This window comes from Ranitomeya variabilis, chromosome 3 (assembly GCF_051348905.1).
Source record: "Ranitomeya variabilis isolate aRanVar5 chromosome 3, aRanVar5.hap1, whole genome shotgun sequence".
In the NCBI taxonomy this organism is placed as follows: domain Eukaryota; kingdom Metazoa; phylum Chordata; class Amphibia; order Anura; family Dendrobatidae; genus Ranitomeya; species Ranitomeya variabilis.
This window is the reverse complement of record NC_135234.1, coordinates 717,343,867-717,371,173: the sequence shown is the minus strand read 5'-3', so window position 1 is coordinate 717,371,173 and position 27,307 is coordinate 717,343,867. Positions and strand designations below refer to the sequence as shown.

General features: G+C 45.7%; 1 protein-coding gene across 2 annotated transcripts in view; it reads left to right on the top strand.

Moving 5' to 3' along the window:
* The first annotated feature begins 18,277 nt into the window (after positions 1-18,277).
* Positions 18,278-27,307, top strand: part of NUP58 (nucleoporin 58) — a 94,998-nt gene continuing 85,968 nt past the window's right edge. Inside the window, exon 1 of one of the 2 annotated variants that reach the window (XM_077298317.1) lies at positions 18,278-18,660. In XM_077298317.1, coding sequence (XP_077154432.1) covers positions 18,554-18,660 — 107 coding nt within the window. In that variant the 5' untranslated portion in view covers positions 18,278-18,553. The remainder of the gene's footprint in view (positions 18,661-27,307) is intronic. The other variant, XM_077298315.1, reaches the window with a different exon arrangement.

The window sequence follows — 27,307 nt, the reverse complement described above, 5'->3', positions numbered from 1 at the left end:
CTTTTTTTAAAGTCTTTTGATGTTTCACCGAAAATTGGCTATATTATGGACTTTGACTTCCATGTTGATTTCAAGGGGGAAAATCCTTAAAGGGGTTCTTTGGTAAAAAAAAACAAACGAGTTATCGATGCACAGGATAGGTGATAAGTTATTGAACCGTGCGGAATCACCACGTCATATACATTGGACGAGAAATTTATCTTGCGGAGACAGAGCGTCTCCGTAAGATTACTTGACATGCTGCATGCATGTCCGTCTCCGCAGTGAAGCCGGAGGCGTCCGTGCACACATAGTGGAGATGGGATTTCTTAAAATCCCATCCACTATGCTGTAACATCTGGACGCTGCAGATTGGATTTACTGACCGTGGGAATATACCCTCAGGCCTCTGCTTTTACTGTCAGCCATTTGGAGGATTAATGGAGCGGCAGTCAAGCATGTGCAATGCTGCTCCCTTCTAACGGGGGGGGGGGGGATAAAAGTTCCTCATTCTGCCGTTCAGAACCCCCACTGATCTGGAAGATATCACCTATTATGTGGATGGGTGGCAACTTTTCACCAGACAACTCCTTTTTATTATTATTATTATTATTATTATTATTATATTATTATACATTTGTATAGCGCCATTTATTCCATGGCGCTTTACATGTGAACGGGGCAAATATAGACAAGTACAATAAACATGAGTAAAACAAGGCACACACAAGTACAGGAGGAGAGAGGACCCAGCCCGCGAGGGCTCACAGTCTGCAGGGGATGGGTGATGACACACTAGGAGAGGGTAGAGCTGGTCATGCGGCGGTTCAGTAGACTGGGGATCACTGCAGGTTGTAGGCTTGTCGGAAGAGGTGGGTCTTCAGGTTCCTTTTGAAGGTTTCTGTGGTAGGCGAGAGCCTGATGTGTAGGGGTAGAGAGTTCCAGAGTATAGGGGAAGCACGGGAGAAGTCTTGGATGCGGTTGTGGGAGGAAGAGATGAGAGAGGAGTAGAGAAGGAGATCATGAGACGATCGAAGGTTGCATGTGGGTAGGTAACGGGAGACCATATCACAGATGTATGGAGGAGTCAGATTGTGCATGACTTTGCATGTCATTGTTAGTGTTTTGAACTGGAGCCTCTGGGCAATAGGAAGCCAGTGAAGGGCCTGGCAGAGAGGAGAGGCTGGGGAGTAACGGGGAGACAGGTAGATTAGTCAGGCAGCAGAGTGTAGGATGGATTGGAGTGGTGTCAGAGTCATAGAGGGAAGGCCAGAGAGTAGGAGGTTGCAGTAGTCGAGGCGGGAGATGATAAGGGCTTGTACTAGTGTTTTTGTGGTTTCATGGTCAAAGAATGCACGGATCCGGGAAATGTTTTTGAGTTGGAATCGGCAAGAAGAGGCAAGGGCTTGGATACGTGGCTTAAAAGAGAGGGTAGAGTCAAGTATCACCCCGAGGCACCGAGCATGCGGGACCGGGGAAAGTGAGCAGCCATTGACATTGATGGATAGGTCGGGTGGAGGGGGTAGAGTGAGGTGGGGAAAAGATGATGAATTCTGTATTGTCCATGTGCAGTTTTAGAAAACGAGCAGAAAAGAAGGATGAAATAGCAGACAGACATTGTGGGATTTTGGTCAGTAAGGAAGTGAGGTCGGGTCCAGATAGGTAGATCTGCGTGTCATCAGCGTAGAGATGATATTGTAAACCGTGGGATTCTATGAGCTGTCCCAGGCCGAAGGTGTAGATTGGGACGAGTAGGGGTCCTAGAACTGAGCCTTGGGGAACACCGACAGACAGGGGGCGAGACGAGGAGGTGGTGTGGGAGAGGGAGACACTGAATGTCCGGTCTGTTAGATATGATGAGATTCAGGATAGGGCCAAGTCTGTGATGTCAAGAGATGAGAGAATCTGTAACAGGAAGGAAGTGGTCCACAGTGTCGAAGGCAGAAGACAGGTCCAGGAGGAGGAGGACAGAGTAGTGTCGCTTGCTCTTGGTGGTTAGTAGGTCATTGGTCACTTTAGTTAGGGCAATTTCAGTTGAGTGATGGGGTCAGAAGCCAGATTGTAACCGGTCAAAGAGGGAGCAGGAGGAGAGGTGGGAGGACAGTTCAAGATGAACATGCTGTTCCAGTAGTTTTGACGCATAAGGGAGAAGGGATATCGAGCGATAGCTGGACACAGAGGATGGGTCGAGGGAGGGTTTTTTGAGGATAGGTGCATGTGATTGATGCGTGTTTGAAGGATGAGGGGAAGACACCGTTTGTAAGTGAGAGGTTGAAGAGTTGTGTTAGGGTAGGGATGAAGACTTTTGCGAGGTTAGGGATGAGGTGGGATGGGAGCGGGTCAAGCGTGCAAGTGGTGAGATGTGATCTTGACAGAAGGTTGGAGAGCTGATCGTCTGTCGTGGTGGAGAAGCTGGCTTTGGAACAGGGCTGAGATGTCAAGAGTCCCTTAACTTAATATATGTTGTAACAAACACAAAATAAAATGAAAAAGAAGCCTGGGTGGTCCCAAAACACGTCTAGTTAGGCTATGCTCACATGTTGCATTTTTTATGCATTTTTTTTTCTGCAGGCAAAATCTGCTCTCTTGGCAGTAAGGCTATGAGCACACGGTGCCGATTTGCCTGCGATTCCGCAGCGGATTGGCCGCTGCGCATTCGCAGCAGTTTTCCAACAGGTTTACAGTACCATGTAAACCTATGGAAAAACAAATCCGCTTTGCCCATGGTGCGGAAAATACCGCGCAGAAACGCAGAGTTGTATTTTCCACAGCATGTCAATTCTTTGTGCGGATTCCGCAGCGTTTTACCCCTGTTCCTTTATAGGCATCCACAGGTGTAAAACTGCAGGTGGAATCCACACAAAAACGCAGGAAATGTTTCACAAAGGTGCAGAAAAATCCGCACATGAATCTGCAACATGGGCCTTCTATGAGCTCTGTCCTAAATCCTAGTGAGCATCTTTGGAAAGAGCTGCAACATGGTGTCTGGAAAAGGCAACCTTCAAACACGAGACAACTGGAGCAGTTTGCTCTTGAGGAGTGGCCAAAATAGCTGTCAAGACGTGCAGAAGTCTCATTGACAGTTACAGGAATCACTTGATTGCAGTGATTGCTTCAAAAGGTTGTGCAACAAAATATTAAGTTACGGGGACCATCATTTCTGTCCAGGCCTATTTCATGAGTTTTATTTTTTTTTTAATTCTGTGGAAGCATGGTTGAAAAGCAATGTCTGACATTCATTTGTTCATTTTCATAAATTTTTTATTTATTATTACTTTTGTCAGATTCACATTATTTCTGTGACCATTGTGGGTTTTTCTGTCATTAAACGAGGGGTACCAACAATTTTGACCACGTGTGTATATATAGGCTACATGAGGGTTTCTACTGCATATAGGTTGCTGTGTGGGGCTCATCTTGCATATAGGGAGTAATGTATGGCCTCGTACTGTATATAGGAGGTTATGTGAGGGCTCATACTGTATATAGAAACCTACGTGAGGGCTCATACTGTACATAGGGGGCTTATACTGTATATAGAAGGCTATGTGCGGGCTCATACTGTATAAAAGGCGCATGTCAGCATACTTAATTCTGATCAATATTAAGTGATACAATTAATATAAAAACAATTATAATTAATGTTAATATCAATATTGAGCAGAATTTGTTTCAGCATATTGGTTCGGCCTCCACGACAGTCACAGTCTCTTATGTGGTCCCTTGGGAAAATTAATCTCCCACCCTTGCTCTATTATGCATAGCGCAAAAAAAAAATCTTTAAATCTTCAGCTTAGCGAGTGTGAACGAGCTGAGTGTGACCTGAGCGTAAGTGTGAACGGCGGTAAGTGTGACTTGTGATTCAGTGACTTTGGATTCAGGGAGTTTCCAAGGGAGGAATTGCTGAATTGCTGTCTGTTTTTTATTAATACTTTGTATTTATTTTTATTTAACGCTTCTGTGTGGTGCAATCCCCATTAGGAAATGTGCTCCACTATTGTTAATGCCATCCAGTGCACATCTTGCCACATGTATGCAGTCCTTGATCAGCCGGTCGAGGGTGCATACTGCTGTGCGAGATGTGAGCACGTTGAGCATTTGGAAGCCCAGATTCTGGATCTAAATGTGCAGCTGGCAACACTGAGATCCATAGACAATATGGAGAGGAGTCTTCTGCTCACTGAGCAGACGCTCAATGGGATAGATGAGGGGGGGATGGTAGGATGGAGCTGCAGGACAGTGGAGTAGCAAGCTGGGTGACATTCAGAAAGCGGGGTAGAGGGAAGAGTGCCAGGGAGGCTAGTCCTGATCTGGCACACCCCAATAAGTTTGCTAAGTTGGCAGATGAGGGGGGTGCCAGTACAGGGGTAGCACTGCTGCAGCCAGGCATGTCCTCTGAAAGCCGGAGGAGTGACTGCTCCAGTAAGGAGGGAAATAGGAGAGCAGTAAAGGCCAGACAGGTGCTGGTAGTGGGGGACTCAATTATTAGGGGAACAGATAGGGCAATCTGTCACAAAGACAGGGATCGTCGGACGGTGTGCTGCCTGCCTGGCGCTCGAGTCCGACACATCGCTGATCGGGTGGACAGATTACTGGGAGGGGCTGGTGAGGACCCAGCGGTCATGGTGCACTGTTGTGAATTCCGTTCTCGGGCAGAACTGTGTGAGTTTGTTCTGGGGCTCCCTCTGGTGGCCTTTAGCGATATGGCTGGTCTTGGCTGGGCTCAGCTGCTTCATTTCCTGCTATGCTGGGCCTATTTAATTCACCTGGCCCTTCATTTGTTGCCTGCTGTCGGTGTATTCAGTCCTGATTCTGGGTTCTCCTGAATATTCCTTGTGACCAGTCTCCTGCTGGAGAAGCTAAGTTTGTTTGTTCATTTTGCTCATTATTTCCTTGAAAACGTTTCTCAGTATATTATGAGTTCAGTCCAGCTTGCTTTTATGTGATTTTTCGCTTGCTGGTTAGTTCTGGGGTGCAGAGTGCGCCCCTCACATCGTGAGTCGGTGTGGGGGTTCTTGCATTCTCTGCGTGGTTTATTTTTGATAGTTTTTGTACTGACCGCACAAACTCCTATCTATTTTCTGTCTATCTAGTGTTAGCGGGCCTCATTTGCTAAACCTGTTTCATTTCTACGTTTGTCTTTTCCCCTTAACTCACCGTTATTATTTGTGGGGGGCTATCTAAAACTTTGGGGTTATTTCTCTGAGGCAAGTGAGGTCTTTGCTTTCTCTCTAGGGGTAGTCAGTTTCTCAGGCTGTGAAAGAGGCGTCTAGGATTTTAGGAACGCTCCACGGCTGCCTTTAGTGTGTGTGGATAGGATCAGGATTGCGGTCAGTATAGCTTCCACATCCCCAGAACTTGTCCTATATTCTGGTCATATGTGTCAGGTCAGTTTTGAGATCCTACCACCGGATCATAACAGTACAGCAGGCCACAAAGTGTTAATGCAGCAGAAGAGGGAGAAGAGAAATCCTGAAGTCATTTTTTTTTTCCCTCTGCACTGTGTTTAGCGTCTCCCCTCCCCTTAATCTTTGGGTGGTTCTGAATTTAGTTGCAGATATGGACATTCAGAGTCTGTCTTCTAGTGTGGATCATCTCACTGCAAGGGTGCAGGGCATTCAGGATTATGTAGTCCGCAGTCCTATGTCAGAGCCTAAAATACCAATTCCTGAACTGTTCTCCGGAGATAGATCTAGGTTTTTGAACTTTAAGAATAATTGTAAGTTATTCCTTTCTCTGAGACCTCGCTCCTCTGGTGACTCTGTTCAGCAAGTTAAAATTATTATTTCTTTGTTACGTGGTGACCCTCAAGATTGGGCATTCTCTCTGGCGCCAGGAGATCCTGCATTGCTAAATGTGGATGCGTTTTTTCTGGCGCTTGGAGTGCTTTATGAGGAACGAAATCTGGTAGACCAAGCAGAGAAGATTTTGCTGGCTCTCTCTCAGGGTCAAGATGAAGCAGAGGTTTACTGTCAAAGTTTAGGAAGTGGTCTGTGCTCACTCAATGGAATGAGTGCGCCCTGGCGGCGATTTTCAGAAAGGGTCTTTCTGAAGCCCTTAAAGATGTTATGGTGGGGTTCCCCACGCCTGCGGGTCTGAATGAGTCAATGTTTTTGGCCATTCAGATTGATCGGCGTTTGCGGGAACGCAAACCTGTGCACCATCTGGCGGAATTTTCTGAGCAGAAACCTGAGCCTATGCAATGCGACAGGATTCTGACCAGAGTTGAACGGCAAAACCACAGACGTCAGAATGGGTTGTGCTTTTACTGTGGTGATTCTGCTCATGTTATTTCAGAGTGTTCTAAGCGCACAAAAAGGTTTGCCAAGTCTGTCACCATTGGTACTGTACAGCCTAAATTCATTTTGTCAGTTACTTTGATTTGCTCTCTGTCATCCTACTCAGTTATGGCTTTTGTGGATTCAGGTGCTGCCCTGAATTTGATGGATTTGTCATTTGCCAGGCGCTGTGGTTTTATCTTGGAGCCTTTACAATTTCCTATCCCACTAAAGGGAATTGATGCTACGCCATTGGCCAAGAATAAACCTCAGTACTGGACTCAAGTGACCATGTGCATGGCTCCTGCACATCAGGAGGTGATTCGTTTTCTTGTGCTACATAATTTGCATGATGTTGTCGTGTTGGGTCTGCCATGGCTGCAGGCTCATAATCCAGTCCTGGATTGGAAAGCAATGCCTGTGTCAAGTTGGGGTTGCCAGGGAATTCATGGCGATGCCCCTTTGGTGTCAATTGCTTCTTCTACTCCTTCTGAAGTCCCTGAATTTTTGTCGGACTACCAGGATGTATTTGATGAGCCCAAATCCAGTGCCCTACCTCCTCATAGGGATTGTGATTGTGCCATAAATCTGATTCCTGGTAGTAAGTTCCCTAAGGGACGACTTTTTAATTGATCTGTACCAGAACATGCCGCTATGCGGAGTTATATAAAGGAGTCCTTGTAGAAGGGGCATATTCGCCCGTCCTCATCCCCTTTGGGTGCGGGGTTCTTTTTTGTGGCCAAGAAGGATGGTTCTCTGAGACCCTGTATAGATTATCGCCTTCTAAATAACATCACGGTCAAATTTCAGTACCCCTTGCCACTGTTGTCCGATCTGTTTGCCCGGATTAGGGGGGCCAGTTGGTTCACCAAGATAGATCTTCGTGGAGCGTATAATCTTGTGCGCATAAAGCAGGGCGATGAATGGAAAACAGCATTTAATACGCCCGAAGGCCATTTTGAGTACTTGGTGATGCCTTTTGGGCTTTCTAATGCCCCCTCTGTGTTTCAGTCCTTCATGCACGACATCTTCCGAGAGTATCTGGATAGATTTATGATTGTGTACCTGGATGATATTTTGGTCTTTTCTGATGATTGGGAGTCTCATGTGAAGCAGGTCAGGATGGTGTTTCAGGTCCTGCGTGCCAATGCCTTGTTTGTGAAGGGCTCTAAATGTCTCTTCGGAGTCCAGAAGATTTCCTTTTTGGGCTTTATTTTTTCTCCTTCTACTATTGAGATGGATCCAGTCAAGGTCCAGGCTATTCATGACTGGACTCAACCTACATCTGTGAAGAGTCTTCAGAAGTTCTTGGGTTTTGCTAATTTTTACCGTCGCTTCATCACTAATTTTTCTAGCGTGGTTAAGCCTTTGACGGATTTGACCAAGAAGGGTTCTGATGTGACGAATTGGTCTCCTGCGGCCGTGGAGGCCTTTCAGGAGCTGAAACGTCGGTTTTCTTCGGCTCCTGTCTTGCGCCAGCCCGATGTCTCTCTTCCCTTTCAGGTCGAGGTTGATGCTTCTGAGATTGGAGCAGGGGCTGTCTTGTCGCAGAGAAGCTCTGATGGCTCTGTGATGAGACCATGTGCTTTCTTTTCAAGAAAGTTTTCGCCTGCCGAGCGGAATTATGATGTTGGTAATCGTGAGTTGTTGGCAATGAAGTGGGCATTTGAGGAGTGGCGACATTGGCTTGAGGGAGCCAAGCATCGTGTGGTGGTCTTGACGGATCACAAGAATTTGACTTATCTCGAGTCTGCCAAACGGTTGAATCCGAGACAGGCTCGATGGTCGCTGTTTTTCTCTCGTTTCGATTTCGTGGTTTCATATCTTCCGGGTTCGAAAAACGTGAAGGCTGATGCCCTTTCTAGGAGTTTTGTGCCTGACTCCCCGGAAGTTTCTGAACCGACTGGTGTCCTCAAAGAGGGGGTGATTTTGTCTGCCATCTCTCCTGATCTGCGACGGGTGTTGCAGGAGTTTCAGGCCAATAGACCTGACCGTTGTCCACCGGAGAGATTGTTTGTCCCGGACAGATGGACCAGTAGAGTTATTTCCGAGGTTCATTCTTCAGTGTTGGCGGGTCATCCTGGGATTTTTGGTACCAGGGATTTGGTGGCGAGGTCCTTTTGGTGGCCTTCCTTGTCGCGGGATGTGCGTTCCTTTGTGCAGTCCTGTGGGATTTGTGCTCGGGCCAAGCCTTGCTGTTCTCGTGCCAGTGGATTGCTTTTGCCTTTGCCTGTCCCGAAGAGGCCTTGGACGCATATTTCCATGGATTTTATTTCGGATCTTCCTGTCTCTCAGAGGATGTCTGTCATCTGGGTGGTTTGTGATCGTTTTTCTAAAATGGTCCATTTGGTACCCTTGCCTAAGCTGCCTTCCTCCTCCGATTTGGTGCCACTGTTTTTTCAGAATGTGGTTCGTTTACATGGTATTCCGGAGAACATTGTGTCTGACAGAGGATCCCAGTTTGTGTCCAGATTTTGGCGGTCCTTTTGTGCTAAGATGGGCATTGAATTGTCTTTTTCGTCGGCCTTCCATCCTCAGACGAATGGCCAAACCGAACGAACTAATCAGACCTTGGAAACTTATTTGAGATGTTTTGTTTCTGCAGATCAGGATGATTGGGTGACTTTTTTTTGCCATTGACTGAGTTCGCCCTCAATAATCGGGCTAGTTCTGCTACTTTGGTTTCACCGTTCTTTTGCAATTCTGGTTTTCATCCTCGTTTTTCCTTGGGTCAGGTTGAGCCCTCTGACTGTCCTGGGGTGGATTCTGTGGTGGATAGGTTGCAGCAGATTTGGAACCATGTGGTGGACAATTTGACGTTGTCCCAGGAGAAGGCTCAGCGCTTTGCTAACCGCCGTCGCTGTGTGGGTCCCCGACTTCGTGTGGGGGATTTGATATGGTTGTCTTCTCGTTATGTCCCAATGAAGGTTTCCTCTCCTAAGTTCAAGCCTCGTTTCATCGGTCCTTATAAGATTTTGGAAATCCTCAACCCTGTGTCATTTCGTTTGGACCTCCCACCATCGTTTGCCATTCATAATGTGTTCCATAGGTCATTGTTGCGGAGATACGTGGTGCCTGTGGTCCCTTCTGTTGATCCTCCTGCTCCGGTCTTGGTCGAGGGGGAGTTGGAGTATGTGGTGGAGAAGATCTTGGATTCTCGTGTTTCGAGACGGAAGCTTCAGTACTTAGTTAAATGGAAGGGCTATGGTCAGGAGGATAATTCCTGGGTTGTCGCCTCCGATGTCCATGCGGCCGATTTGGTTCGTTCCTTTCATTCGGCTCGTCCTGATCGGCCTGGGAGTTCTGGTGAGGGTTCGGTGACCCCATTCTCAAGGGGGGGTACTGTTGTGAATTCCGTTCTCGGGCTCCCTCCTGTGGTCATGAGCGGTACTGTGTGAGTTTGTTCTGGGGCTCCCTCTGGTGGCCTTTAGCGATATGGCTGGTCTTGGCTGGGCTCAGCTGCTTCATTTCCTGCTATGCTGGGCCTATTTAATTCACCTGGCCCTTCATTTGTTGCCTGCTGTCGGTGTATTCAGTCCTGATTCTGAGTTCTCCTGAATATTCCTTGTGACCAGTGTCCTGCTGGAGAAGCTAAGTTTGTTTGTTCATTTTGCTCATTATTTCCTTGAAAACGTTTCTCAGTATATTATGAGTTCAGTCCAGCTTGCTTTTATGTGATTTTTCGCTTGCTGGTTAGTTCTGGGGTGCAGAGTGCGCCCCTCACATCGTGAGTCGGTGTGGGGGTTCTTGCATTCTCTGCGTGGTTTATTTTTGATAGTTTTTGTACTGACCGCACAGACTCCTATCTATTTTCTGTCTATCTAGTGTTAGCGGGCCTCATTTGCTAAACCTGTTTCATTTCTACGTTTGTCTTTTCCCCTTAACTCACCGTTATTATTTGTGGGGGGCTATCTAAAACTTTGGGGTTATTTCTCTGAGGCAAGTGAGGTCTTTGCTTTCTCTCTAGGGGTAGTCAGTTTCTCAGGCTGTGAAAGAGGCGTCTAGGATTTTAGGAACGCTCCACGGCTGCCTTTAGTGTGTGTGGATAGGATCAGGATTGCGGTCAGTATAGCTTCCACATCCCCAGAACTTGTCCTATATTCTGGTCATATGTGTCAGGTCAGTTTTGAGATCCTACCACCGGATCATAACAGTGCACATTGGCACAAATGACAATGTTAGAGGTACGTGGAAGGTCCTTAAAGATGATTTCAGGGAATTAGGCTGCAAGCTGAAAGCAAGGACCTCCAACATGGTATTTTCCGAAATACTGCCTGTACCACGTGCCACGCCAGAGAGGCAAGGGGAGATTAGGGAGTTAATAAGTGGCTCAAGAATTGGTGTAGGAAGGAGGGGTTTGGGTTCCTGCAGAACTGGGCCGACTTCTCAGTGGGCTACAGGCTCTACGCTAGGGACGGGCTGCACATCAATGGGGAAGGTGCAGCTGTGCTGCGGGAGAAAATGGCTAGAAGGGTAGAGGAGTGTTTAAACTAGGGATTGGGGGGAGGGTATTCAATTTATAGGAGGGGTAGATAGTGCAGATAGAGACCTGGGCACAAATAAGGAAGTTGGGGGTGGCGGTGGCATGGGGGGTGGGGTTAGAACAGCTAATAATTTAAGAAAGAATAGAGGTACAGAGAGGAACATCAAGTGCATGTATACTAATGCCAGAAGCCTCGCCAACAAAATGGACGAATTAGAACTAATGTTGTTGGAGCATAATTATGACATGGTGGGGATATCTGAAACATGGCTGGATGAGAGCCGTGACTGGGCTGTTAACTTGCAGGGCTATAGCTGGAGCGCCCCCAGACGCAGGGCCGCGGAGTACTCGGTACCGGGCCTCTCGGTCTCAGTTCTGTGGTTGTCACGGTGGCTAGACCCGGTCCGTGACCCTGCTAAGGGGCATCCAATGAAAGGTGTAGGTAGTGGTGCATGGTGCAGTTCGCGGTGAATAACGAGGACACAGGGTTGCAGTCTCTTTACCTCTTTACTGAAGGCTTCAGGGTCCGCAGTCCAGAGTACGGTTAACAGGGCTGTCTGAGACCGGCCGGTCCGATGGCACCTCCAGAGTTCCCTTTGCAGGTGGAAATCTGTGCGTACCTTCTAGCGCCTGTGTGTTGTAGTACTTCCCTGCTGAGCACCATGGGATAGTCCTCACAACTGTTGTGCCTGTTTCTGATGTTCTTTCTCTGATGTTCTTCCCACAACTTATGTCTGTTCTGATGTTCTTCTCCGTCCCCCAGATGATATGGATAGGACACACCCGTATGACGGGTAGGCCTGGAGTTCTTCCGGGACCCTAGTGTCGCCCCTCTCCCACTGTTGCCCCCTATGTCTGCTTAGGTGTTTTAGGTGAGACAGCCAACCTATAATTAACTGTCCTGCCGTTGGTTTGAAGTAATGCTTGGAGCTCAATACTTCCTCGGCGTTCCGGCCACCGGCTACGCGCCTCAGTAGGAAGTTGCCTCGATCTTACAGCACGACTCCTACTGGTGTTATCTCCTTTTTGCTGTGATCTCGTTTCTCGCTCTCCACAATAAACCTCGCTTCTTGTCCTTTCTTGAGATACCGCCGCGATGTAGTGCAGGCGCGGTTCCTTAACGTTCTTTCCTTGTCGCTAGGCCTCTGTCAGGATCCCACCCCTGACAGGGACCCCCCTGAATCTTTCCCCGCAACACCCTCTGCCACAGGATGTTGCCTGGTTCCAGCCCAGTCAGCTTCTCTCTAACTTTCTATCCAACCCCCAGTTTTACCAGATTGTGAGGAGTGGCCTAATACATAGCTCCCCCTGGATGCCAGACTATGAAGTGTATTGGTGTCTGTGATACCTGGTCGGGTGAACTCCTTAAGTGCCATCAGACGTACCATCACTCCCCTTAGCAGCGGAGCATCAGTACTGCAACGACCAGGACTCTGGGGCGCTACATACCCTTTTCAGAAATGACCGTACAGATAAGCGAGGGGGTGGGGTGTGTCTGTATGTAAAATCGTCCTTAAAACCCATCCGGCGTGATAATATAGGTGAATTTAATGAAAATGTAGAGTCCCTGTGGGTGGAGATAAGGGGAGGGGGAAAAATAATAAATTACTGATAGGGGTTTGTTATAAATCTCCAAAAATAATGGAAGCAATGGAGAATATCCTCATAAAGCAAATAGATGAAGCTGCGACTCAAGGAGAAGTCATTATTATGGGGGACTTCAACTACCCTGAAATAGATTGGGGAACAGAAACCTGCAGTTCCAGCAAAGGTAATCGGTTTTTGACAACTATGAGAGACAATTACCTTTCACAATTGGTTCAGGACCCAACAAGAAGGGGGCACTGCTAGACCTAATATTAACCAACAGGCCAGACCGCATAGCAAATATAAGGGTTGGGGGTCACTTGGGGAATAGTGATCACAAAATAATAAGTTTTCATACATCCTTTAATAAGATGTGTAGCAGAGGGGTGACAAGGACACTAAACTTCAGGAGGGCAAATTTCCAACGGATGAGAGATGATCTTAGTGCAATTAATGTATTATTAACTTATACATTGGTGATTGTGGGACATTGTTGTCACCCTTGTTGTACCCTTATGTATGTTCTTTTTGCTTTTTCGCTATTTTGTTTTGTTTCATGTGTCTTTTGTAATGTTTCCTTATTGCTGCCCCCTTCCAATATGGCGTGGCTGTCTTTCCTAACCATGTGCGCATGCGCCTGTGTGCTGGGCGGTGCGAGCGCTCCTCCTTGCCGTCCGGCATGGGATCACGTGGGGCCCTGCATGTTTCCGGTGCCGGCGGCCATTTTGGATGCTGCGCGCGCTGCTCGGCGTTCGGGTGCGGCGTACTGGTGGGTCACACACTTCCGCCTTTGGCGGTATAAATGCACACATCGTATGTATCACACTCACCCCCTGATGAAGGAGCAGTCTGCTCCGAAACGCGCGTCGGGGTCGGGTCCGGTCGCCCATCCATTCTGTCTATCCTGCATGTGCTAGGTATGTGAAGTATGCCGATATGGTAGTTATGATGATATTCACATGTTTCCCATGCTGTGGCACTGGCCTAATTTATTTTCCTCAGTAGTCATGGGTATTTGTTACAATATATCCGATCATTGCATGTGGTCAGATTATGGGTTGGTGTCCGGGTCCGTGATTCATGGCCGCTTTTGACGCATGCCTATTCCCCTGTGCTATACTGCTGTGTCTTGTCTGGTGGTTTTAACTATATTTATTAATACAATTTACTTTTTATGGGACTTTATGGCTGTTGGTTTTTCTCTGTCCCTATATTATGTTTTGGCAGCTGGTTCCTATAAGTCCTTGATGCATATCTGTTAATTTTGAGCCCTGGGATGGTATACTGGTAATTTACAATTATTCATTTAAATATGCTTGCTTCAATACTATTCTGCCCCGTCTGATAATGTTGGGAATTTCAATGACTGAACTTTTAGTCCAGTGTGGAGATACGTTTCTGCTAGAGGAGTCTGATCTCTCATAGAGAATGTAGAAATGCTGAAACATACCTGTGTAGGGCAGATCCTGGAACATGACACTGAGTAACCAAGGCCACCATAAAACAATTGTTCCTCCAACAGCTTTCTGATCTGTTTGTGTACCTTGTGTACCTACTGTCAGTATTTTTTAACACATGCATGAGATTAGATGAAATCTCTTCCGCTTTGCTGCTGCTTTAATATGCTTTTCCATCAGCAAATCTGGACTGATAATCCACAGTGTGTCCTCTCTGTGTGAACATAAGAACTGAGTGGCTTTCAGGAGAGCCAAATTGAGACGACTGTCAAGAGTTCTTGTGGGGTGTTTTCCAGTTGTGCTTTCCAGGTTAGTACCTATAAAAAGTTGTCTATGGAAGTACAGTGATGAGCGCAAGTGCTCGTTACTCAAGTTTGCCTAGGGTGCTCGAGTATGCACAAAGTATTGCGGATGCATGAGTGACATGTTTGAGTCCCCGCAGGCGCATGTTTTGCGACTGTTAGGCCGGTGTCACACTTGCAACTGCAATGCAAGAAATTAGCGCGAGTCTCTCGCCTCAATACCCGGCACTGCCGCTGGCACTCGGGACCGGAGCGTTCAGCTGCATAGAAATACGTGCAGCTGCACACTCTGGTCCCGAGACAACCAGGTGTGCATGTAAAACCTCTGGCTGGAGAAGAGATGACACCAGGATGTACTATGGGAAGAAGAGAAGCTGGTGGAGACAGAAGGGGTGATGAGGGCAAAGTTCTGCTAGAAAACCTTGTGTTCTGGTATCATGTGGATGTGACACATATCACCTACCTAAACACTGTACAGACCAAGTAACTTCTTCAAGGCAGCAGTATTCCCTAATGGCAGCGTCTGTGTCCCAGCAGATATTGCCAATGCCAAACACCGGGCTCAAGGGGTGTGTACCTTCAAAGTTCCCACAGCTCAGTTCAGCTTGATGTAAAAATATGTCATGTCTCTTAGAATATAGTGGCAGAAATAACATTTTAAAACGTATTGTACAATATAAATAAAACTAAATTTTGCATGGACTTTATGGTTAGCACCTTATGTAGCCGGCCCAGTGAATAGCTTAAAGGGGATATCCACTACTTCTAAATAATACCGTAATGTACAATAATAACACCTTACACTTCCCTCTTGCACTCTACACTGGCTGTTCCAGCGATGCTCCGAGCATGGTCTCCAGCGATGTGTCACTTACTGGACCGCTTGGTGTAGTTTTGATAAACCCGTTTTATCTGCTGCAGATCTAGCAGTTCTCTGAATACGATACGAAATGATATACTTTATTGATCCCGGAGGGAAATTACAGTATTACAGCAGCAATACAAACAGCAGTACATAAAATATTTGGACACAAATCTTGCACAGCTATACCAACATTACATAACAAATAAATGTGGGTAGTTCAGGTATATAAGTCACTGTTAATTGACATTAGTACACCAGCAATCAGTCATTGTTGTCTACCACCCATAGGAAATTATTATACATCCCCATAGTAGTAGGTACAAACGATTTCCTGAATTTCTCCTTCTTGCACCTTAGTAGGATTAGACGGCTGCTGAATGTGCTCTTCGGCTTCAAGAACAGCTCGTATACACTATGTTCCAAATTATTATGCAAATGATATTTTTCTCGGATTTTCCTAAATGGTCGGTTCAAATGACAGTCTAATAAAAGTAATCATCCGTTAGAGTATACACCCTCATAGATCTTTTGCTTGATGATACTCCAAAGGTTCTCTATAGGGTTGAGGACAGGGGAAGATGGTGGCCACACCATGAGTTCATCTGCTTTTATGCCCATAGCAGCCAATGACTCAGAGGTATTCTTTGCAGCATGAGATGGTGCATTGTCATGCATGAAGATGATTTTGCTCCTCAAGGCACGTTTCTGCTTTTTATACCATGGAAGAAAATTGTCAGTCAGAAACTCTATATACTTTTCAGAGATCATTTTCACATCTTCAGGAACTTTAAAGGGCCCTACCAGCTGTTTCCCCATGATTCCGTCCCAAAACATGACTCCTCCACATCCTTGCTGACGTTGCAGCCTTGTTGGGACATGGTGGCCATCCACCAACCATCCACTACTGCATCCATCTGGACCATCCAGGGTTGCTCAACACTTATCAGTAAACAAGACTGTTTGGAAATTAGTCTTTATGTATGTCTGCGCCCACTACAACCGTTTCTGCTTGTGAACACTGTTTAGGGGTGGCCGAATAGTAGGTTTATGAACCAAAGCAAGCCTTTGAAGGATCCTACACCTTGAGGTTCGAGGCACTCCAGAGGCATCAGCGGCTTCAAATATCTGTTTGCTGGTTTGTAATGGCTTTTTAGCAGCTGCTCTCTTTATCCGATGAACTTGCCTGGCAGAAACCTTCTTCATTATGCCTTTATCAGCACGAACACGACTGTGCTCAGATTCAGCCACAAATCTCTTAACAGTAAGATGATCACGCTTAAATTTTCAAGAAATATCTAATGTTTTCATCCCTTGACCAAGGCATTGCACTATTTGATGCTTTTCGGCAGCAGAGAGATCCTTTTTCTTTCCCATGTTACTTGAAACCTGTGGCCTGCTTAATAATGTGGAACATCATTTTTAAGTAGTTTTCCTTTAATTAGAATCACCTGGAAAACTAATTATCACATGTGTTTAAGATTGATTTCAGTGATCCATTGAGCCCTGAGAGACAATGCCATGCATGAGTTTATTTGAAAAACAAAACAATTAAATTGTTTTGACACTTAAATCCAATTTGCATAATAACGTGGAACACAGTGTAGTGAGTATTATTGATCATTATAGCCCTACACTTCTTCTGAATCCTATCCTCTAATACCTCTTCAAAAGAGTCCAGATGGAGGCCAACAGCAGCGCTTGCCTTCTTGATAAGTTTGTTGAGCTTATTAGCATCCGCTACTCGCACACTACTGTACCAGCATATGATAGCCAAAAAGATGGCGCTTGCCACAAAGGACTGGTAGAACATTTCCAGCATTTTACTGCACACATTGAATGACCTGAGCTTCCGAAGAAAGTAGAGTCTGCGCATTCCCTTCTTGTAAACCTTTTCTGTGTGACACCTCCAATTGAGTTTACTGTCAAGGTGAACCCCCAAATCTTTGTAGCTCTCAACAATCTCAAACTCCTGGCCAGCAATATTGATCGGTAAGTAATCCTCCTTTTTCTTTCTATAACTCACCAGCAACTCCTTGGTTTTCTTTACATTTAGTTCTAGACAGTCCAGCACCAGTCCACAAAGTTAGAAACCATCCTTCTACATTCTTCCTCCCCCGGCCCCCTACAATCACTGAGCCATCTGAGAATTTTTGGAGGTGGCAAAAATCTGATTTATACTGAAAGTCAGCTGTATACAATGTGAAGAGGAAGGGCGACAGCACTGTACCCTGAGGGGCTCCAACACTGCTCCGTACACTGCCAGATACCACCTCCCCCATCCTTACAAACTGCGGCCTGTCCATCAGGTAGTCGTTTATCCAGTTCACCATCCCCTCATCTACCGCCATATCAGTCAACTTATTACGTAGTAAGGGCGGCTGTAAGGTATTGAAAGCACTTGAGAAGTCAAAAAACATGGCGCGCACTGCAGTTCCATCATGGTCCCAAGAATGAATGTACTGTATGTAGCAGAGACACTACGGCATCATCCACCCCAATCTCTGCTGGTACGCAAACTGCAGGGGGTCAGTAAAAGCCCTCACCCTCGGTCACAAGTAGGCGAGTATTATTCTCTCCAAGGACTTCATAGCATGTGATGTTAAGGCCACTGGACGATAGTCTTGTTGGGAAGTTGGAAAAGTGGTCTTAGGAACCGGCACCAGGCAGGTGGTCTTCCACAGTTCTGGTACCCCGTGATTGAAGGCTGAGCTTGGTATAACCTAGTAGGAACGTTAATGGCGGCCACTGATCTGCTGCCAATCATCACCGGCAAATCACTAAAGGATGATCAGCAGAAATGGTCACAATTGGTCATTATTGCCTCAATCTAGGGGCGTACACTCCATTGGTGCCACCTGTGCAGCTGCAGAAGGGCCCAAGAGGCTTGGGGGCCACTATCACCTCCAAAACATGGAGAACTGCGCATTATGAGGAGATATCGGATTGGAAAGGGCCAATATAGCGTTCCCGCACAGGGGCCTCCTGTCTGTGTCCAACAGTGACTTCGTATTAACAGGTTTTCTTCAGGAAAAAAATGGCAAAACAATTCTGTGGCGTTCGCAGGCGACAGTACCTGGGGAAATTTTTTTTAATGTTTTTTTGAAAGAGAGAGCTCCAGTTATGGCGGCTTTCAGCCATTTTTCTGTATACGAGAGAGATTAAAAAATGCATTAAATTCATGTTTTGTTTTTTTTTTATTTGCGACTATCAAAAAACATTCCCTTTGGGAATAAATGTGCATCATTCATGTAGAAAATAAAGCGCCTAAAAGAACAGCTCCGATTTGGGAATTTTCCCACAAAAGACATTAGTGACCGAGGAGATGAGAGAATCTGCAGGAAGGAGCTGGGCAGCATCATCATCCCGCCGCCCGCAGGCTGCGACTGCGCAGCTGTACTGTGAGTGACGTCATCACTCCGCGCACATCACACCCGGAAGCCAAGCTGTCGCTCAGCTAACGACGTCAGAGTCCTGGCAAAGAACCCCAGCGCTGGGCCGTGACGTCATCTCCTGGCGCCTGTCTGCGAGGCTCCGAAGCCGTTCTTTTTCTCTGTGTTTCCGGTGTGACTTGTGCGCAGGGAGAAGACGTCCCCAATACAGAGATGTCTGGCGGGTTCAGTTTTGGGGCGGCGGGCTCCGCTACCACCACGTTAAATCCGGCAACTGCGGCGGCAGCGCCATTTTCCTTTGGAGGAACGCCAGCTGCGAGGTGAGGGCAGCCACATGACACGAGCACGTCTTCCCTGCCGCTGCCTGCGCTCTAAACTAATGGCGTTTACTTATGTGCGCATGGTTTCCTTTCCCAGTAGGCCCCTCCCTGTTACCATGGAGACCAGCTCTTCATCTCTATGGACAGTTGCATCCTTACAGTGATGTAGGTCTGCGTCTCCCATAGCAACGTCCAGTGTAACTCATAATCCCTGGTACATGTCCCATATAGCCGGACCCCGCCACCGTACATGTATCACCCAGGCTGTGGGTGCGGGGTCCTCACCACCGTACATGTGTCACCCAGGCTGTGGGTGCGGGGTCCTCACCACCGTACATGTATCACCCAGGCTGTGGGTGCGGGGTCCTCACCACCGTACATGTGTCACCCAGGCTGTGGGTGCGGGGTCCTCACCACCGTACATGTATCACCCAGGCTGTGGGTGCGGGGTCCTCACCACCGTACATGTATCACCCAGGCTGTGGGTGCGGGGTCCTCGCCACCGTACATGTATCACCCAGGCTGTGGGTGCGGGGTCCTCACCACCGTACATGTGTCACCCAGGCTGTGGGTGCGGGGTCCTCACCACCGTACATGTGTCACCCAGGCTGTGGGTGCGGGGTCCTCACCACCGTACATGTGTCACCCAGGCTGTGGGTGCGGGGTCCTCACCACCGTACATGTGTCACCCAGGCTGTGGGTGCGGGGTCCTCACCACCGTACATGTGTCACCCAGGCTGTGGGTGCGGGGTCCTCGCCACCGTACATGTATCACCCAGGCTGTGGGTGCGGGGTCCTCACCACCGTACATGTGTCACCCAGGCTGTGGGTGCGGGGTCCTCACCACCGTACATGTGTCACCCAGGCTGTGGGTGCGGGGTCCTCACCACCGTACATGTGTCACCCAGGCTGTGGGTGCGGGGTCCTCACCACCGTACATGTGTCACCCAGGCTGTGGGTGCGGGGTCCTCACCACCGTACATGTATCACCCAGGCTGTGGGTGCGGGGTCCTCACCACCGTACATGTATGGATGGGGTCACTTGCGAGTTCAGTCTGAGAAACTCTCGCATCAATACCCGTCACTGCCGCTGGCACTCGGGACCAGACCGCGCGGCTCCATGTATTTCTATGCAGCTGAATGCTCCGGTCCCGAGTGCCAGCAGCAGTGCCGGGTATTGATGTGACCCCGGCCTATCACCCAGTCTGGGTTTTACACCTATAATTTTTAACAATGTTGCCTACAAGAACGGATTGCCCAGTTGTGGACCCCATCATTTTGCTGTAGATAAAATGAAATCCAATCCGTATTACTCGCCCTCCACAAGTCCAGCGCTGCTGCTGTTGCCCCGCAGTTGTGTTGCAGCGGTGATGTGATGACGTTCGTGCAGACATCCATTTTCTAGTACGAGTTCTCTTTTCACAGACAGAACTTGTTCTTATTCTAATATGGAGTGGATCACATGTCCGTGTTTTTTTAGGGGCCGAGTGGTCCCCACAAAATCATGGAGGCATGTCCGATCTTGTTCCGATTCTCTGATCAAAGTTTTAAATGCAATTCTATTGGTCCTCAAAAAAAAAAATCAGACTGCACTTGGATGCCTTGCCTGTGTTGTCCATTTTTCATGAACTGTTTGATATGAGAAGGTTTAGAAACATTTTTTTTTTCAATCTGAGAAAAACTGATGAAACCCTGACTGTAAAAAAAAAAAAACATTTTGACACTGAGAACGTTTTTTTTTTTTTGTGCTAATGTTAAGATCAGTTATGTTTGAACTAAGCCTAAAGCGCATATGACCTCTGAAACCAATCGCTGAGCGCACTGTCACTATCAGGGATCGGCTGCAGAAGTCACATGTGCTGTAGAAGTGACCTCTCCGCTGCAGCCGGTCAACAGAGATTGTATTAGCTGTGGAGGTGGTGATAAATCCAGAACTGGTGACGTGTTTCTATTATACTTTTCCTCTGATTGTTCCACTCCTGGTTTTGGCTTACAAATACTGATGTAAAATACTGACTGTGTGAATGTGGCCTTAGGCTACGTTCCCACAATAAATATTTGATGCAGATTTTCTGCAGCATTTTTCCTCCAATTAGGCCACTTTCATTTTTTACTTGTCTTTTTAAACTATGTTCATATGTAGTGTTTTTTTCTGCCGCCAAAATCTCCTTTGGCAGTAAAAACACTGCTTTCAAAACGCAGGATTTGTGTTTTTTTGCAGCGTTTTTTCGAGTACTTATTACATGTGTTCCTTTTCTACAGTACATGTTTAATAAAGTTAGTTTTATTCATCAAAGATGCCGCAAACAGCTTATTTTCTTTTTGCATTTTCTCATTGCTTTCTATGGGGGTAAAAATGCAAAACGCTGCGAGAATTGACATGCTGCAGATTAACAAAACCCTACAGTTCTCAAATTCGGTCAGAAAGAAAAAAGCAGCGTGTTTGAGATGTATGAAATCTCATAGCTCTTGCTGGTACCTAAGCCTAAGGCTGTGTTCACATATTTATTTATTTATTTTTTTGCTTTGTTTGTTTATGCAAATTAAATGCTGTTTTACAGTAGCAACCAAGTCTTACACGATTTAAGAAATCTCCTGCACAAACCAGAGGAGCAGCACTTTTAGACCTAATACTATCTAATAGACCTGACAGAATAACAAATCTGCAGGTGGTCGGGCATCTAGGAAATAGCGACCACAATATTGTACAGTTTCACCTGTCTTTCACTAGGGGGACTTGTCAGGGAGTCACAAAAACACTGAACTTTAGGAAGGCAAAGTTTGACCAGCTTAGAGATGCCCTTAATCTGGTAGACTGGGACAATATCCTCAGAAATAAGAATACAGATAATAAATGGAAAATGTTTAAGAACATCCTAAATAGGCACTGTAAGCGGTTTATACCTTGTGGGAATAAAAGGACTAGAAATAGGAAAAACCCAATGTGGCTAAACAAAGAAGTAAGACAGGCAATTAACAGTAAAAAGAAAGCATTTGCACTACTAAAGCAGGATGGCACCATTGAAGCTCTAAAAAACTATAGGGAGAAAAATACTTTATCTAAAAAACTAATTAAAGCTGCCAAAAAGGAAACAGAGAAGCACATTGCTAAGGAGAGCAAAACTAATCCCAAACTGTTCTTCAACTATATCAATAGTAAAAGAATAAAAACTGAAAATGTAGGCCCCTTAAAAAATAGTGAGGAAAGAATGGTTGTAGATGACAAGGAAAAGGCTAACATATTAAACACCTTCTTCTCCACGGTATTCACGGTGGAAAATGAAATGCTAGGTGAAATCCCAAGAAACAATGAAAACCCTATATTAAGGGTCACCAATCTAACCCAAGAAGAGGTGCGAAACCGGCTAAATAAGATTAAAATAGATAAATCTCCGGGTCCGGATGGCATACACCCACGAGTACTAAGAGAACTAAGTAATGTAATAGATAAACCATTATTTCTTATTTTTAGGGACTCTATAGCGACGGGGTCTGTTCCGCAGGACTGGCGCATAGCAAATGTGGTGCCAATATTCAAAAAGGGCTCTAAAAGTGAACCTGGAAATTATAGGCCAGTAAGTCTAACCTCTACTGTTGGTAAAATATTTGAAGGGTTTCTGAAGGATGTTATTCTGGATTATCTCAATGAGAATAACTGTTTAACTCCATATCAGCATGGGTTTATGAGAAGTCGCTCCTGTCAAACCAATCTAATCAGTTTTTATGAAGAGGTAAGCTATAGGCTGGACCACGGTGAGTCATTGGACGTGGTATATCTCGATTTTTCCAAAGCGTTTGATACCGTACCGCACAAGAGGTTGGTACACAAAATGAGAATGCTTGGTCTGGGGGAAAATGTGTGTAAATGGGTTAGTAACTGGCTTAGTGATAGAAAGCAGAGGGTGGTTATAAATGGTATAGTCTCTAACTGGGTCGCTGTGACCAGTGGGGTACCGCAGGGGTCGGTATTGGGACCTGTTCTCTTCAACATATTCATTAATGATCTGGTAGAAGGTTTACACAGTAAAATATTGATATTTGCAGATGATACAAAACTATGTAAAGCAGTTAATACAAGAGAAGATAGTATTCTGCTACAGATGGATCTGGATAAGTTGGAAACTTGGGCTGAAAGGTGGCAGATGAGGTTTAACAATGATAAATGTAAGGTTATGCACATGGGAAGAAGGAATCAATATCACCATTACACACTGAACGGGAAACCACTGGGTAAATCTCACATGGAGAAGGACTTGGGGATCCTAGTTAATGATAAACTTACCTGGAGCAGCCAGTGCCAGGCAGCAGCTGCCAAGGCAAACAGGATCATGGGGTGCATTAAAAGAGGTCTGAATATACATGATGAGAGCATTATACTGCCTCTTTACAAATCCCTAGTTAGACCGCACATGGAGTACTGTGTCCAGTTTTGGGCACCGGTGCTCAGGAAGGATATAATGGAACTAGAGAGAGTACAAAGGAGGGCAACAAAATTAATAAAGGGGATGGGAGAACTACAATACCCAGATAGATTAGCGAAATTAGGATTATTTAGTCTAGAAAAAAGACGACTGAGGGGCGATCTAATAACCATGTATAAGTATATAAGGGGACAATACAAATATCTCGCTGAGGATCTGTTTATACCAAGGAAGGTGACGGGCACAAGGGGGCATTCTTTGCGTCTGGAGGAGAGAAGGTTTTTCCACCAAGATAGAAGAGGATTCTTTACTGTTAGGGCAGTGAGAATCTGGAATTGCTTGCCTGAGGAGGTGGTGATGGCAAACTCAGTCGAGGGGTTCAAGAGAGGCCTGGATGTCTTCCTGGAGCAGAACAATATTGTATCATACAATTATTAGGTTCTGTAGAAGGACGTAGATCTGGGGATTTATTATGATGGAATATAGGCTGAACTGGATGGACAAATGTCTTTTTTCGGCCTTACTAACTATGTTACTATGTTACATTGGTTTTATTTCCTGACAGGTTTGGAAAACTGCAGCACGTCCACTTCTTTCAGCATTTTTGCAGCGTTTTTTCTTTCATCCATAGGAGGCAATGGGCGAGTTCGAAAACTCAGCAAAACCTGGTGTTTGTAAGCAGCTTCTTTACTGCTAGTAGAGCAGGTTTTGCCTGAGGGAAAAACGTAGCAAAAACGCAACGTGTGAACATGGCATTATATTAGGGGGGGTTTCAGCTGCAGTTCTTGACTTTTTGCCTGGTCTTGTAAGAAAACAACTTTGTTTTGGAAACTTCTCGTTACTTGGCTTTGATAAAACTTTATTGATAAAGTCATGTCCAGATTACATGTATTTTTACTGCATATACTCTGCAGAAAAGCACTAAAATTACATATGCCGTTTTTATTTGCAGACTTTCCATATCTTATTAAAAGTCTTGGACTAAATCGACAAACACATTACCTCTAGAGAAATTGACCTGCTGTTGATTTCTATCACACTATAGATCAGTTTTGGCAACTTAAAAAAATAAATATATGTGTGTGTGTGTACACACACACACACACACACACACACACACACACACACACACACACACACACACACACACACACACACACACACACACACATATTAATTTATTGCAGCTTTAGTGCATGCGGCAGCTTCCGGTCCCAGGGTTGGTATGAGCGCAGGACCTGTGATGACGTCACGGTCACATGACCGTGACGTCATGGCAGGTCCTTCTCGCGCAGGACCTGTGATAATGTCGCGGTCACATGACTGTGACGTCATGGCAGGTCCTTCTCGCATAGCATCCTTGGCACCGGAATCTGCCGCTTGCACTGCCGAGGACACCGTGCCGCGTCGTAGGGTGAGAATAACCTTTTTTTTTTATTATTATTATTATTTGTAACAGATCTTTTTACTATTGATGCCGCATAGGCAGCATCAATAGTAAAAAATTGGTCACAGAGGGTTAATTGCTGCGTTAATGGAGTGCGTTACACCGCGGTCCATTAACACTGGCATTAACCCTGTGTGAGCGCTGACTGGAGGGGAGTATGGAGCGGGCACTGACTGCGGGGAGGAAGGAGCGGCCGTGTTGCCGCCGGACTGTGCCCGTCACTGATTGGTCGTGGCAATGGTCGTGGGCGTTTTGCCACGACCAATCAGCGACTTGGATTCCATGACAGACAGAGGCCGCGACCAATGAATATCCGTGACAGACAGAAGGACAGACAGAAAGACGGAAGTGACCCTTAGACAATTATATAGTAGATATATATCTATATCTATATATATCAGTGGACACAAGACGTTCCATAACCGCTCTTCACATCAATTTTAGGGGCAGTGTACTGGGTGGTCTAATAATTACCAAAAAAAAACCCCGCCGTAGCTTTTTGGGTCATGGTTTTTAAGGTTAACTGTCTGGTAAAACCAACTTTATTCTGCATATCTGTATAATTGCAGCGATACGGTCTATATAGTTCAGTGTTGGCTTCGTGTTTATCTAATTTTAACTGAGACCTGTAATTTTTGTCTTCTCTTCCATCTGTTGAGCTGTTTGTGCTTGTTTTTTCTGAGAGGACCTATAGTTTTTATTGATATCATTTTGGAGTATATACAATTTACTCGCTTTTTAATTATCATATGATTTTGGACCACATACATGTGTATACATACATACATACAGTGGGGGAAATAAGTATTTGATCTCTTGCTGTTTTTGTAAGTTTGCCCACTGACGAAGACATGAACAGTCTATAATTTTAAGGGTAGGTTAATTTTAACATTGAGAGATAGAATATCAAAAATGAAATCCAGAAAATCACATTGTATAAATTATATACATTTATTTACATTTTGCAGTGAGAAATAAGTATTTGATCCCTCTGGCAAACAAGACTTAATACTTGGTGGCAAAACCCTTGCTGGCAAGCACAGCAGTGAGACTTTTTTGTAGCTGATGATGAGGTTTGTGCACGTCAGGAGGAACTTTGGTCCACTCCTCTTTGCAGATCATGTCTAAATCATTAAGATTTTGGGGCTGTCGCTTGGCAACTTGGAGCTTCAACTCCCCCCATAAGTTTTCTATGGGATTAAGGTCTGGAGACTGACTAGTCCACTCCATGACCTTAATGTGCTTCTTTTTGAGCCACTCCTTTGTAGCCTTGGCTGTATGTTTTAGGTCATTGTCTTGCTAGAAGACCCAGCCCTGACCCATTTTTAATGTCCTGGTGGAGGGAAGGAGGTTGTCACTCAGGATTTTACGGTACATGGCTCCATCCATTCTCCCACTGCAGTGAAGTAGTCCTGTGCCCTTAGCAGAGAAACACCCCCAAAACATAATGTTTCCACCTCCATGATTGACAGTGGGGACGGTGTTCTTTGGGTCATAGACAACATTTCTCTTCCTCCAAACACGGCGAGTTGAGGTTAATGCCAAAGAGATCAATTTTTGTCTCATGAGACCACAGCACCTTCTCCCAATCACTCACAGAATCATCCAGGTGTTCATTGGAAACTTCAGATGGGCCTACACATGTTATATACAAACCCCAACAAACTTAGATAAAGCACAAGGGGACAAGAGAGTATTTTAGGCTGCAAAATATTTAACACGTGTTAATATATACAAAGTTTTGAACAGAATATTCAAACCGAAGCAGGTAAAGGTGGATCCTGTAAGCAATCATTACAATTACATACTGCTAGCATCAGTAGTCACATTAATCCCATAGAGAGAAAAAAAATAATTAAATAAAATGTATATCAAGATAACTTTCAGCAACCCATATATTCTCTAAGGACAATTTTAGTAACCCTTTATCAACTTGTACATATGTACGGAAGAAAACTACAGTGACCAAAATCTCAGGTCATATGCTGATTAGTAAAGTGCTAAGATGCAGATAATGCAGCTGCCATCGTGATCACAGTCATATGGACCAAAAAAAAGGTTGCTAGAGCCGGTACTTACTAGTGTTAAGAGGGACCCCGCCCCTACACGCGTTTCGAAGTTTCTTCTTCAGGAGGGCCTGTACATGTGCCTTCATGAGCAGGGAGCCTTGCGGGCACTGCAGGATTTTAAACCTTTAGGCTATGTGCACACGTTGCGGATTGGGGTGCCAAATATTCTGCACAAAATCTGCATCTCCTGGCAGAAAACGCAGGTGCAGATTTGATGCGTTTTTGTTGTGGATTTGCTGCGGATTTTGTGCTGATTTCTTGCATTTTTTTCCCCTGCGGATTTCTATAATGGAAGGGTGCAGAAACGCTGCAGATCCGCACAAAAGAAGTGACATGCTCCTTCTTTTGATCCGCAGCGTTTTCCATGCAGAATTTTCCGCACCATTAGCAGAGTATTTTTTTTTTCCTATTGATTTACATTGTACTGTAAATCACTTTGTGGATCTGCAGCGCAGAAAAACGCTGCAAATCTGCAGTAAATCCGCATCGTGTGCACATAGCATTACGGCGCAATGTGTTACCAATGGTTTTCTTGGTGTCTGTGGTCGCAGCTGCCTTGAGATCATTAACGACTTCCCCCCCCCCCCCCCCATGTAGGTTTAGTCTGATCTCTCACCTTCCTCATGATCAAGGATACCACACGAGGTGAGATTTTGCATGGTGCCCAAAATCGATGTCGATTGACAGTCATTTTGTATTTCTTCCATTTT